The sequence below is a fragment of the Cetorhinus maximus genome, chromosome 6, assembly GCF_964194155.1.
Source record: "Cetorhinus maximus chromosome 6, sCetMax3.hap1.1, whole genome shotgun sequence".
Lineage (NCBI taxonomy): Eukaryota > Metazoa > Chordata > Chondrichthyes > Lamniformes > Cetorhinidae > Cetorhinus > Cetorhinus maximus.
Genome location: NC_135884.1, coordinates 67,961,787 through 67,976,380, shown reverse-complemented (window position 1 = coordinate 67,976,380; position 14,594 = coordinate 67,961,787). Strand labels below are relative to the sequence as shown.

Below are 14,594 nucleotides of genomic sequence, written 5' to 3'. Positions count from 1 at the left end.
ACACATTTGTGAGTTGCACATGCAGACTGCTATACCATAAACAGTAGATTGAATAGCAAAGGGAGCCCAGTTACATTGTATTACAGAGTACCCTCGAATAACAACTCTAGCAAGTGCCAATCTATGCTTTGTTGCACAGCGTTTGTAAGGAGTTCCCAAACAAGTGACTTTGTAACAAAACACTGTGTGCTCCTGTGATACTTACTACTATTTCAGACAACTATTCCAATGCTCTTTTGGTGGCCGATCATCCTCCACAGTCTGTAAATTTCTCAAAACTCTGCTGCCTGTAGCACAACTGGCACCACATTCCGGCTTCCCAAGACTTTGCCTTGCACGCAGGCTCCCAATGACTCAAACTTAGAATTTTTGTCTTTATAATTAAATCCCCTCAAAGGTCTGCCCTTCTCTATCTCCAACAGCACTGCAACACCTTAATATATATTTCCATTCTTTGTTCTAAATTGTCAGCCATACCTTCAGCCACCTAGACCCTAAACTCTGGAATTCGTTCTTTAGCTCTTTTAACTCCCTGCGTCTCCACCTCTTTCTGTCTCTTCCTTTGACTCTCCATAATGCCCACCTCTTAGTGATCAAATTTTTATTTGCTTTTTCCAGTTTCTCCTTCTGGCCTGGTGGCCACTTGTCTGATTACACCTCTCTAATGCATTTCAAAATGTTTTTCTATGTTAGAGCCGCTGCGTGAATATAAATTGTTGATATGATATCAAATGTGCTACCTCACGCCACTCCTACCCTCTTATGTCCAGTCCAGTGTACGGATTTATCTTCCTGTTCAAATGGATTGAAGAGCGTAGATCACGGCGCAAAGTGACACCCCTGGTAGACGAGACATCAGTGATCGATGAGGAAATTGTTAATGACATGTTCTTTGCTCACCAGGTAAGCTCTGACATTTCCAATGTTATATCTCATGCTGTCCACGCTAGGATGGCAGGACAGTTGGAATTATAGAATCATACAGCACGAAAGGATGCAATTCAGTATATTGTGTCTCTGTGAAAGAGTGTTCCAAGTAATCCCACTTCCACTGCTCTTTCCCTATAGTCCTGCTTATTCCTTCTTTGCAAGTGTTTATCGCATTCCCTTTTGAAAGTTATTATTGAAAATCCTTCCACCGTCTTCTCAGTAGTTTCTTAAATGTTAAATGTGGAATTAGCACAGCATTTTTCAAGGAAAGAGATTTTTTAAAAAAGTAGTTTGTGCCTTCTCCTGTTCCTGCTTCCCCTCTCCAGCGCATCCCTTTTAAAAGCTCCAAATCTTGCATGTACAAGGCAGTGACGTGAAGCTCGCCATCCTGTTTGAGCGTGGGGGGTGTCACAGCCAAGCTCAAACTTGTCATCACTTGATGTACACTTTCCAGCAGGGATCATTGGAATATTAATATTGAGCAGGAATCCCAGCTGATTTTTATCTTCCAAAGTTCAGTGATTTAGAAGCTAATTGTTGCACTCTATTGTCACCCCATTTGAGTCAGCACAGGCCAGGAATCAAACCAGGGACTTCTCTGCTCTGTATGAGTCAGTTCCACACTGGAGAAAGCCAATGTGAAGCACAGTTGTTGGTTGTTGCCTTATTGCTATACAACATTGGCAGCATTCTGGTTGAAGTGAAGAACCATGCTAATTTTGGGGTATAGTATTTGATTCATCACCTCAAGAAATAAAATAAGAAACTGATCGGTCACTGCAACTGGCCTCATTGCCAGCAGATTAAGAAGAGAGAAATCAGCTCATTCCTTACTCCTGATTACTACCAGGTAATATTCCTGCTGCTAATTGGGCATGGGTGGATTTTAGTGTCAGTCACTGCTATGTTGTGCTCCCTGGTCAAAAAACCTGCTGAAACTTATTGAAGAATGATCACCTAGATATTGTACCCAAGGATGACTCTGTTGAACCATTTCTAAGCAACAGTCAGGGCCTTGAAAGAGAAGAAGGGTTAAATTCAAGGGGAGGAAGAATAGGTTTTGAACCTTGGGTGTGTTTAATTTCCAAACATACTTATAGATGATTTATCGGAATTTGATAATTAGAGATAGACAAAACTGTGACTGAACAGCTGGTACAAATGGTTCTAACTTATTTCCACAATATTGGCAATTATAGAATCACAGAATGTTCCAGCACTCAAATAGGCCATTCTGCCCATCAAGTCTGCACCAGTGTTTTTCTCCACATGAGCTACCTTATCTAATCATACTCTCCTGCTCATCTGTCAACCCCTTCAGTTTAGTCTTTCTCAATCAGCTTTCTAATTTCCCTTTAAAAGTGGATTCTGCTTCAACAATGATTTCTGGCTGAGAATTTCACATCCTAAATAGAACCATAGAACACTACAGCACAGAAAACAGGCCATTCGGCCCTTCTAGTCTGTGCCGAAATATTATTCCGCTAGTCTCATTGACCTGCACCTAGTCCATAACCCTCCAGACCTCTCCCATCCATGTATCTATCCAATTTATTCTTAAAACTTAAGAGTGAGCCCGCATTTACCACGTCAGATGGTAGCTCGTTCCACACTCTCACCACTCTCTGAGTGAAGAAGTTCCCCCTGATGTTCCCCCTAAACCTTTCCCCTTTCACCCTAAAGCCATGTCCTCTCGTGTTTACCTCTCCTAATTTAAGTGGAAAGAGCCTACTCGCATTTACTCTGTCTATACCCCTCATAATTTTGTAAACTTCTATCAAATCTCCCCTCATTCTTCTACACTCCAAGGAATAAAGTCCTAACCTGTTTAATCTTTCCATGTAACTCAACTCCTTAAGACCCGGCAATATCCTAGTAAATCTTCTCTGCACTCTCTCAATCTTACTGATATCCTTCCTGTAGTTAGGCGACCAGAACTGCACACAATACTCCAAAGTTGGCCTCACCAATATCTTATACAACCTCACCATAACATCCCAACTCCTATACGCAATACTTTGATTTATGAAGGCCAGTATGTCAAAAGCTTTCTTTACAACCTTGTCTACCTGTGAAGCCACTTTCAGGGAATTATGTATCTGAACTCCCAGATCCCTTTGTTCCTCCACACTCCTCAGTACCCTACCATTTACTGTGTATGTCCTACCTTGGTTTGACCTTCCAAAATGTAACACCTCACACTTTTCTGCATTAACTCCCATCTGCCATTTTCTGGCCCATTTTTCCAGTTGGTCCAGATCTCTCTGCAAGCTTTGAAAGCCTTCCTCGCTGTCCACAACGCCTCCAATCTTAGTGTCATCAGCAAACTTGCTGATCCAATTCACCACATTATCATCCAAATCATTGATATAGACAACAAACAACAATGGTCCCAGCACAGATCCCTGAGGCACATCACTAGTCACAGAACTCCAGTCTGAGAAGCAATCATCCACTACCACTCTCTGTCTTCTCCCACAGAGCCAATTTCGAATCCAGTTTACAACCTCTCCATGGATACCAAGTGTCTGAACCTTCTGAACTAACCTCCCATGTGGGACCTTGTCAAAGGCCTTACTGTACCTGTGAGAGAGTTTTTTGTAGCTTCCCCTTTAATTTTTTTTGTGATTATCTTAAATTTGTGTCTTCTAGTTAACTTCTCATTAATTGTAGAAACAACCCATCACCATTAACCCTCTCGCAATCTTAAAGACCCCACATTCTCAAGGACAATTAGGGATGGGCAGCAAATGCTGGCCCAGCCAGAGACGCCCACATCCCGTGAAAAGAATAAATTTTTAAAAATTATAATCCTGCTGTGGGATACAATAGCAGAATTAGTGATTGAATCACTAACCCTGTCAGCATTTAAAATTAAGTAGATAGGTGGTTGAAGGAAAATGGAATAAAGGAATAAGAAAAAAAGGGTGGGCACAGGGATTGGGATTACTGGTCATGTGAAGGATAAATGCCAAGATGTACTGGATATACAAATGGCTAGTCTCCCTCTTGTAATTTCTATGTAATAACCTCAGCTTGCTTAGACTCATTAAAAATAGCCCTAACTTCTTAAGTCTCTCCTCATAATTGTTACCTTTCAAACCCTGTCTCATCGGGGTGAATCTATTTTTGCACCTTTTCAATTAATTTTATACCTTTCCTATAGTGTCCCAAGCTGTCCAGTCTACTCTAATTGCAGCATAACTGCCATCTTGTGCAAGGTCATTCTTTCTTGCTTGCTTTTATGTTCTATGTATCTATAGAATGTCAAGAAAAGTATTTGCTTTTATATTTTGGCCAGATGTACTTATGCTGTCACCACTTGTTAATGATCTGTGTACCTGCACACCAAGGCCCCTCTGTTCCTCGACTCCATTTAGAATCTTGCCATTTAATTTTACTGCTCCTTTTTATACTTCTGAAATGTATTACTTCACATTTTACTGTGTCCAAATTATGCCTGCAACTACTTGCCTATTTCTTTTCCTCTGCAGTTTTTCCACAATCCTTGTCTTAATTTTCCATGCTCCTTTTAATTGTCATTATCAGTTTATGTCACTAACAAACCTTGATATTGTTTCACTAATTTTGAAGCCTGGTCCATTTAAATGTCTGATATAATTAAAAGCAGCTCCAAAACAGACTCAATGGAAGCTCACACACCATATTGATCCAATCCAAGGTACCTCCTTTTACCCCATCTTTTGCCTTTTGCCCTTCAATCGTCTCACTGCCCACTTTACCTATATTCCCATGTGCCATAAGTCTTGGACCTTATCCTTAATGTACCTTATCCAAGTTTTTTGCAAATCTACAGAAACCACTGCATTTTGTTTATCTATCTTCAATTGAAGAATTCTATAAGGTTTGCCAAACATGACCTATGTTTTAGCAACTTGTGCTGTCTGACCTTGATTAACTAAAGTTTCTTCAAGTGCACAGTAATCTAATTACATTCTTTCGATCTTGTCTCAAAGCTGATCCCAAACTCGTGTGCAACGCACGCTTTGCTTAGCGTCCTTTTGAACTGCGACAATGTGGAGTTGGGTCCCACTCTCAGCCGGATGAAGGACTTTACCAAAGGATTCAGCCCTGAGGTACGGGTTCACCGTGAGAATATCCCACACTGGATGAAAGTGCTTTGATTTCTTAAATTGTCGGTAATGAGGTTTTGGGAATCACAGTCAAAATATAGAACTGAATAATCCTTGAATCTGCTTATCAAAGAATGAGCTAGTTGAAAATAGATTCTTTGTCACTCAGCACAGTTACAATATTTTTATGGTGCCTGCACAGACCCTGCACCAGCTGCAGCATTTGCCTCAGCTGTTCCAAACCAGTTGAAAGACTGGCCTGTGAATAACCGTGCTATTGTTCTGCTCACTAAATACTTCTGTAACTCTTTGCAAATCATCGGACTTTTTGGAAAAGAACTGTTGGCTTCTAATTGATTTGCGAACAAAACGCCTGTCCCTAGGGCAGATGCTATGAGACGTCCTCCAGCACAGTTCTACCTGAGTGTTGCACTAGACACGGTGTGGGCAAAACTTCCCAGCTCCTTGGAGGCAGGGGAGTTGGAGAAGTATCGTAAAAACCTGTCCGCACAAATCCTTGATGGTGTCCCACTTCTGGGCTTGTTTTCCAGGTGTGGGGTGCCATGGGAGTTGGCAGCCCATTCTATGGAGGCATGCAGCCAACTGCCCCAGTTAAGGCCCTGTTTGAAGGGCCGTTATCGCACGCTGACACAGCTTTCCCATCTGGCGGCCCCCCAGTGAGTCTGGAGCTTGGCAGCTGCCTGGGGGCAGCCCCTTGGCAGCTCGTTGGAGAGCCATCAAAGTTGCCTCTCACACCCCCAGTGATGGAGCTGCAAGGCTGAAAGAGGATCCCCCTCTACAGTGAAGGCCCTAACATCTCTGGACCTTATTTTTTAAAACATGTTTAATAGACATCTGAGAGTTCTTCCATTTTGAGGTGCCGTCACGCTCCACTTACCTCTTTCATCAGCACTGCCTTCTCCCAGTGAGGCAGCCCACTCTCCAGTGCTGCGGGCTCTCTCATTGGACCGCCCACGTCGCGGTCCCAGTCGCAGTCTTTAATTGGTCGGCTCCCATCAGATTGCGGACAGCAGACACTAGCAGGGTCAGCACTTGGAATTGGTCCCAGCCCTCAATTAATTTCTGTGTTGGGAAGATTCTCTGGAACCACGCCACGAATGCTCTTTCCATGGCCAGCAAATCCTGGTGTGTGACTTGAACCCAGAGCCTCTGGCCTAGAGGTAGAGACTCTATCACTGCATCACAAGACCTCCTTCCAATACTGAGCTATACTGAGTTCATCACCAGTCAGCCTGAATTAGCTAAGATGGTGCTAGAGGTGGTTGTCCTCAGCACCATGGGCCAGGAAGGGGGAAATTCAGCAAGGCTTCCTGTTGTTCCTGATGGCTATCCAGAACAGTGTGCTAGAAAATGCACGTGTCAGCTGGGGGATAGGATCAAGTACGACTGCAATGAGTTGTATTGTTAAAGTGCTTGCTGACACCCCAGTCGAGGCTCAACATTCAGAATGGTCACTTGCATTGGTAAGAGTCAGGACCTTCACAAGAAAGCTAGAATCAGAGGAGGGTTTTGTGGTTTGTGCACGTCTGGCACTCAACATGGTGTTTGCGTAACCTGACTCTGTGCATGAAGCAGGGTCAGGCATCATTGGACTCGAAGCTGTTTTTATTTTTGCGGTATTAACTCACAGATGACCAGGGCTGTTCATTTTCGTTCCACAGAGCAAAGGCTATGCAATTGGTAACGCTCCAGAGCTAGCAAAGGCACACAACAGCCATGCCAGGTAGGAATGCAATTTATTTTTGAGCCTTCGGTGGAATGTGACACAGGTTCAAATACAATTTTAAAATTCTGGATGATACATATGGCTTTGCTCATGGACAGTCTGGAACACAGTTTTAATATTTAGCTGCCAATGTTGCCTATGTTTAACCTGGCCTGTGCAATAAAATACTCCAGTGCAGGAAGCAGTCTAAAAAGGCAAATTCAGGTTACTGTAGTTGCCTGTAAATTCCTGGCTTTTTAAAGGTTGTTTTCGACCTGTAATAAAGTCTGGGGTATGAAGAATATGCACTGATGCAGAATGTTATTTAAAAAGAGAGAGACCCGAGAGCACCGTAACCTTTTTGCTGTAAAATAAAAGCTATAATAAAAGAAAACCAGCTACTTAATGGGCGTGTCCAAGTTTTTTTAGAAATTATGAACAGAGAGCTCCCCCATGGCTTAACCACCTAAATTCCTAAACATACTCCTCACTTTTAGAAAGGAGTCTCAAAACACTTGAGAGAAGAATCAAGAAAAGAGTAGAAAACAGGGTTTTCAATAGTCTTTTGAAAGCATGGCGGGAGGTGGTGTGGTGGAGGGGCTTTAGGGTATAGCCATGTTTGCAAATGTACTACTCAGCATGATACAGCTCAGGAGATCCCTGTTCATGTCTATTGTGCACTGAATTACCTGATCTTAACTGGAATAAGCCAATGCTGCTATAAATAGCCTTGATGACCATGAACTGGGAAGGTTTGAGAACAGCATCAGGTTTGACTGCGATGCCCCCCATAATAGAAATGCTTGTTACCTTCACTCGCATGAGAATGGTTACTTAGCAGGGCAGGGTGGGTGGTATCTGTGCATGACAGTTGAACCCAGCAAAGGTCAACACCTTTAGAAGGGGAGAAATCTTGAAGAGCTCCTGGTGCATTATATAAATTCAAGCAGCAAATTTTGTGCTATCTTAAATAATATGTCAAGTAGCCTAGTGCTACTATGGCAGATAGCATTGTAAATGTTGAATGATACAGTTCAGTTTGACTAGAACCAATATCTCTGCTGGCAGCACAGCAGGGAGGCCAACATCTGCAAGCTCTTCATGGGTCCAGTTATGTCAGTTACTCACATAAGCAGATCCCATGCCTCTTATGTACCAAAGTTGATCCACATTGCTGTACCTACTCCTAAGATGGCATAGCCAAAGGATGGAGCAATGTGCATCTCTTGACATATATACTGAATATTATATCTTTCACACATCCCCTCGCATATGTTTCTTCAATCTTTCTGAAGATAGTCTAAGAATAAACTTTGTAAGATGAAGACCAGATACAAATTTTGGAACTGGTTTTTTTCATCAAACAACAAGTCTATATACAGAGCAGCAGCTATGCTCTGATAACTAATTCAATCAGTGCGACCTGCTTTCGTGTAATGAAGCAGAATAATAAGCATGCTACATTTCCACTCAATACTGGGTTGTCTTGAACAACTTAAAATAGCTTCCACTATCCTACACTTCTGAGCCTGGGGAAAGCTTGCCATCGCAGCTTGCTGTTTAAAATCTGACTATCTCTCTGTTATTTATCTGCCTGTGATCTGAACCAGGAGAGGACGTATACCAGACAAATCCTTACTTTGTGTCTGAACCCAAGGACTTTCTAACAAAATAGGTCTGAGGTATTTATTAATTATTGACAAGCAAAGAAGTTGCTCAATGTTTACAATCTTTGGTAAACTTCAAAGCTTAGCTCATTTGTATTTTGTCTCAGTGTCTTAGTAATATTGCTTTAAAACACAATCCTTTAAGGTCTTTTTTTTACTCCCCCCAAGTTGTTTATCGCTGGTGAAATGTTCTCAAAATCCTAAAAAATAATAGTGCCACATGGACACTCTACTGGAGCTGGCACAGTGGAGTAACGCAAAGAGAGGAAAGTGATTAGGTAGATGTTACAGAGGGTACCTAGTGATGTTGGCTCAACCTTCACCACTGCTCATGTCCTGCCCTTCTGCATTTTGATCATCTACCATCCCAAAGCACTGTAGTAGTGACTTCCACATGGAAATCTCTCAATCAGCCTTAACGTCATACTCGTAATTCAAGTTTGTTTTTTGTGCCTGAAGAAATTGCATTATCCAATTATTTAAATTAAGTGACAGAATTGACGCAGTAAAGTTTTGTACAGCTTTGAAGAAGTTGAAATGATATAATCTGAATTAAGTGCTTTTGAATTAAGTGGAATATATACCCAAATTACCATGTTTGGGTGTAGGGGTTACAAAGTACATACTCCTTTTCTAATAATCTATCTCTGAATTATTTATATAGAATAAGAAATCCTTTTCCCCTCAATTACCCGATTCTTCTCTCTCTGTCCTTCCATTTTGGCCTCCCATGTGTAGGTAAATGTCTGACCTTGGCACAGTGTTTCTTAGTGTAAGTCCAACTTGTCATTGTTAACTAAACAGGGGAAGGACTGGAATCCTGCCCAAGTCCCTGCCACTACATGAAACTGAGTTTTATTGTCTTTTTTTCCCCTCTAGGCCAGAGCCACGGCACCTTCCAGAGAAACAGAATGGAATCAGCGCTGTGCGGACCATGGAGGCCTTTCACTTTGTCAGTTACGTTCCCATTAAAGGTCGCCTCTTTGAACTGGATGGTTTGAAAGCTTATCCCATTGATCATGGTATGAGCTACACTGCATGCCTTTCATGTCAACATAAGACAGGCACTTCACTTTGCACTGAACGCTCAGACACAAAACCTGCAGCTTCTTTAACTGGTGGCAGGTCTCCCTTTTTATATTCAGTGTCCAATTAATGATTGGATTTTTGGTCTTAATAGTTCAACTGCAGCAGGCCACATTCTCCCTTTCATCTTCCAAACCTGTGACCTTTCACCTTCCAAACCTGTGGCCACTACCACCTAGAAGGGCAAGAGTATCAGATACATGGGAACACTATGACCTGCAAGCTTCCCTCCAAACCACATACCATCCTGATTTGGAGCTATAATCACCGTTTCTTCACTGTCACTGAGTCAAAAACCAGGAACTCTCTCCTTAACAGCACTGCGGGAGTACCTGCACCACATGGACTGCAGCGGCTCAAGAAGGTGGCTTAACACTGCCTTCTCGAGGGCAATTAGGGATGGGTAACAAATGCTGGCCATGCCAGCAACGCTCACATCCTATGAAATAATTTTTTAAAAAAGCTTACATTACACATTATGGCTTCAGTTACATTTATCTACTTCTATCTTTCAAGATCTCCTGGTTCCAGGTATATCTTTTATCCTCCTCCTCAGAATGGATTGTGGACTTCTTTCTGCTTTAACACTGGTTCTGGGTCAGTACTGAATATTTACCATAAGTGCTAGAGGTAAGAGGCATCCTGAAATCCCTGTCCACAGTAACAGCAGATAGGGCCTATATTTGCCATCTCCACTGAGCATTTGCTACATCATTTCCCCCATAGCAGATCAATTGGTGAGTAGCACTCACTATAGAACTGACCTATTGGGTAGGCCCTGAGTGTGACCCTGATGGGTGAATGGATTTCAGCCAAAGCGGTGGTAAGAGTGCTCTAGTGGTCTTGGCGCCCTCTGGTTAATGAAAGGATAATTAGCCAAAGTTCCCACTCCCAATAGCTATCCATGATCCCTGCTGGAAGTGCAAATGTTAATGTTAGTGGGTACAATAGGGCTTGGCTCTGATTTTCCTAACCCTCTGGTTGAATAGTCCATCAATACTCTTGTTTAGGCTCATGTGAGGAACAGCAAATGGATGAGGTACAGGAAAGCAACTGGCGCTAATGGGCTCAAAGTCCAGCTAGAGGAAAGGAAATGAGAACATTGAGGAGGAACAAATCTGACACATGCTTGGTGGGAGTAGTGACCAAGGAAATCTCCTGAAAGAAATCTGCCCACAGACCAACAGCATAGGAACAGTCCACTCAGCTACCTTCTCAGAGGCAATTAAGGATGAGCAACAAATGCTGGCCTTGCCAGCGATGCTCACGTCCCAGGAAATAATGAAACAAAGCCCTCTAGTTTGTTCATTATGGTTGATCTGTACCTCAAGTGTATTTCTTGCCGTTCAGGAATATATTGGTCTTCATATCCCTTGATAACCTTGATCGTAACCTTAAAAATTTCAATTCTGCCAGCATTCTCAGCTTTTTGGCAGAGAGTTTCAGGTTTCCACTGGCTTTTTGTGTGGAAAAGTACATCATGATTTCACTCTAGTTTTAAGATTCTGCCCTCTAGTTCTGAATTCCCCCATCAGAGGAAATGGTTTCCCTGCATCTACCTCTCAAATTCCTTTATCATTTTAAACAGCTTAATTAGATCACGTCTCAACCTTCTAAATTCAAGGGAATTAAGAAAAGTTTATGCAACCAGTCCTCATAATTTAATCCTATAAATTCCAATGTCATTCTGATGAATTTGCACAATGCATGCTCTGAGATCAATATATCCCTGAGATGCAGTGCCCAGATGACACTGTACTCTAGATAGGACCTGACTAAAGCTTTGTATCACTTCCTGTGCTTCATATTCCAATCCTCTTGAAATAAAGACTAACATTCCATTAGCCTTGACTCTGCTTACTAACTCTTTGTGAACTGTGTTCCTGGATAGATTCTGGTCTCGCAACATTGAGATATTCTTTATAAAAGCAAAATACTTCTGATGCTGGAAATCCGAAATAAAAACAGAAAATGCTGATATGGTTGCATCTGTGAAGAAGGAAACGGAGCTAATGTTTCGAGCCCAATATGACTCTTCTGCGGAACTCTTGGATTTAAAGTGGATGATCTCACACTTCCCTACATTAAACTCCCTTTGCCACTGTTTTCCCCACTCAGTTTATCAATGTCTTTTTGTAAATTCCTGCTCACAGCTACACAACTTTCTATGCACAGAACTTCGTGCAATCTGCAAACTTGCTATGCCGTGGAGAGCACACCACAGTCAATGAGAAAATATCCTTATTATAGATCATCCCAGTATATCTTCCTCCTCCTTCAGGTACCATGCCCTAAGAGGGCGTTGGCGACCATGAACTTCCATTGGATTGGTCCGTGGTTATGTTTGGAAAAGTACTGCAGTGGTTTGCCGTTGCCTTCTGTAGTATGGCTGACCAGGAAACTCTCCCGCTCTTACCGCTTGCCATCAGGTGTATTGGATGGATTTGCAGGCTGATAATCAACCTGTTTGGCCACCTTACGAACACACCTTACACTGCCATCAAATCTTACTGTAACAAAACTTTACAAAGCTTAACTCTTGGATTAGATAATTGGAATCAGAGATGAACTGCCACCAAAATATTCAGTCTGTCACCTCCAGATTGTCGTGAATTTTTAGCAGTGTCTGAATCCTTCTATTATTTTTAGCAAATATTTTATAACATCTTGTGACAGGAAGTCTGCTAATTACCTCTCCATCACACTAGTTTTAACTCTTGTTTCGGCATTCGGCAAATAAAATTTTCTGCTCACCATGTACCCTTCCCTTCTCTTTATTTCATCAATACTTCCTGCATTCCTCTCTTGTTCTTCCTAAGCTCTAAGTACACTTTCTCAAACAGGGATAGCACTTCCTTCACCCTTACTGTGTTGATAGCAAGGCTTGTTGCCCCATCATCGACTTCAACTCGTTCTTTCCCAGGATCTCTAAATTCTGGCACTCCATAGCTCCTTCAGGCTCGCCTTCCTCCTACAATCTGCAAGTGTCAGCATCACCTAATTATTACATCTCGAGAGTTATCCCACCCTGCACTATGGAACAAGGTTTCTTTAAATGAAAGATGCTTTTTGTCAAAACAACATTTGATCCTGTAGCGTTTCAGTCCCCTGTGATGTGGGTTTTATGTTGCTTCTGATGTAGTCTCTGGTGTTGTACTGAAGGGTAAAACAGTCTTCTATTCCAGGGCCTTGGGGTGAAGATGAAGAGTGGACAGACAAAGCGCGGAGAGTTATAATGGAGCGAATAGGACTGGCTACCGCTGGGTAATGATCTATACCACTGTACACATTTTTATTCAGGAAATGTTATAAATACCCCTGACTCATTTGTCATCACCTTTTTTTAATGTCAACACCTTGTTAATCAGATGGGTTACTATATCCATACAACTTGTAGCTCACCAGGTGAGAGTGTATTACAGCAGTTACCTCCCCTAAAGGACGTTAATGCACTAGTTGAATTCTTGTGAAAATAGACAGCTTCATGGTCACTTTTACAGATAGCAGCATTTTTTAAACTGAATTAAAATTCTGGATTTGAACTCATGATTATTAATTCTGCCGTTTGGGTTACTAGTCCAGAAATACTCCCCTATTGTACCTTTCTTCACTAATTAAGTGCAAGAGCACAAGTCCTGGCTTTTTTTTTTGGATCACCGTCACCTTTCCCAGCTCAGTGTGGTGAAGCTAATTATGATGTCCTTGCCACCATTCCGTCGGAGATCAACTAACTCAACACAGACCAAGGATGCAACTTCTAACTTTCCTGGTTTTAGTGGTCTCAGTAGGTCACTAAGCAGCAACCTACAGAGTCATTGATTTTTTTTCACAAGTTATTGGCAGTAGCTGTTCCTCTTCGCTAGCATTTGACGGGCAGCTGTCCACATGACAGCTTGAATTCAAACCTTAAATGGAGTCCCCTGCTCTATTATTTTATTTATTGTTGCCAACGTAATTTTTGTTTCGCCCCAGAGAACCTTACCATGACATCCGTTTCAACCTGATGGCAGTGGTGCCGGATCGGAGGATGAAGTACGAGACAAAATTGAGCCTTCTGAAAATGAACCGGCAGACGGTGCTGGAGGCCCTACAACAGGTATTGCCTGAGAGAATTGGATCATGAACGTTGACAGTTTGTTCCAGTTACTTTGATTAGGTGGGACTGGAGTCACAACATTGATGTATACAAGACCAGATCTAGGTTAGATGCCAGGAGGTGGTTCTTCTCTCACATTGGACCTGCGGAACAGCCTGCGCTTGTGTGGTGAATGGTGATTCACTGAATTCCTTTGAGAGCAGGACCTCTTTCTGGCTGGAACAGAGTTCACCTTTTACGAAAGGTCAATACTGCAAGGAATTATCAGTGCCAAAGTGATTTCCTGGATTTGTTTCGATGGCCTAGAGGATCAGAAAGGAGTTTCCCAAATGTTTTTTTCTCCCCAAATTGACCTAGGTTTATATCTTTTTCCAACCTCTCCCAGGAGATCATCTGGTTTTGGGTGGGGTAGCAAGTGTATACTTTGTGATCCATAAGGTAACACAACTATGTGGGACTGGCTGGATGGACCTGTCTGTTATGGTTCATATGAAAGGGAAGGGTGATTTTAAATTCTGCAACCATTGCACAGGGACACCAACCTAATATCTCGGTAATTTCAGTCTTTCAACTTTCATCTTGTGCCTTCTTCGGACTCTGGGCACAATAATGAGTGCTGACATGCTGAGGAAATTCCTGCTCCTGCTTTAGTATGGTGGGAATTACTGCTTTATCATTCGAGCTGTCCTGTGACCTGAGGCACATTGTCGACGCTGTCACTTCAGCCCTCCATGGAGGGAGTGCTGCATTTCAACTGAGACATTATACTGAGGAACCATCTGTCTGCTTGGTGTTTGAAAAAGAACCCAGGCTTCTTCCAGTGTCCTGGCCAACATTCTTCCTTCAATCAATATCATTCATTCAGTTTCAGTTTTGTGGATCTTGCTGTGCACAAATGGGCTTCTACATTTCCTACATAAAGCTGACTGCACTTCAAAATTAATTGGTTGTAAAGGCCCTTGGGATATCCTGTCAAGATATGATGAGGCACAGTG

At 42.3% G+C, this 14,594-nt stretch overlaps 1 protein-coding gene across 2 annotated transcripts in view; it reads left to right on the top strand.

Annotated features, from left to right (window-relative positions):
- bap1 (BRCA1 associated deubiquitinase 1) overlaps window positions 1-14,594 on the top strand; it is a 52,941-nt gene that overhangs the window by 16,938 nt on the left and 21,409 nt on the right. For both annotated transcript variants that reach the window (XM_078543811.1, XM_078543812.1), the window contains 6 exons: window positions 771-903; window positions 4,908-5,027; window positions 6,707-6,768; window positions 9,297-9,439; window positions 12,689-12,767; window positions 13,476-13,599. In XM_078543811.1, the coding sequence (XP_078399937.1) occupies window positions 771-903; window positions 4,908-5,027; window positions 6,707-6,768; window positions 9,297-9,439; window positions 12,689-12,767; window positions 13,476-13,599 (661 nt within the window). The remainder of the gene's footprint in view (window positions 1-770; window positions 904-4,907; window positions 5,028-6,706; window positions 6,769-9,296; window positions 9,440-12,688; window positions 12,768-13,475; window positions 13,600-14,594) is intronic.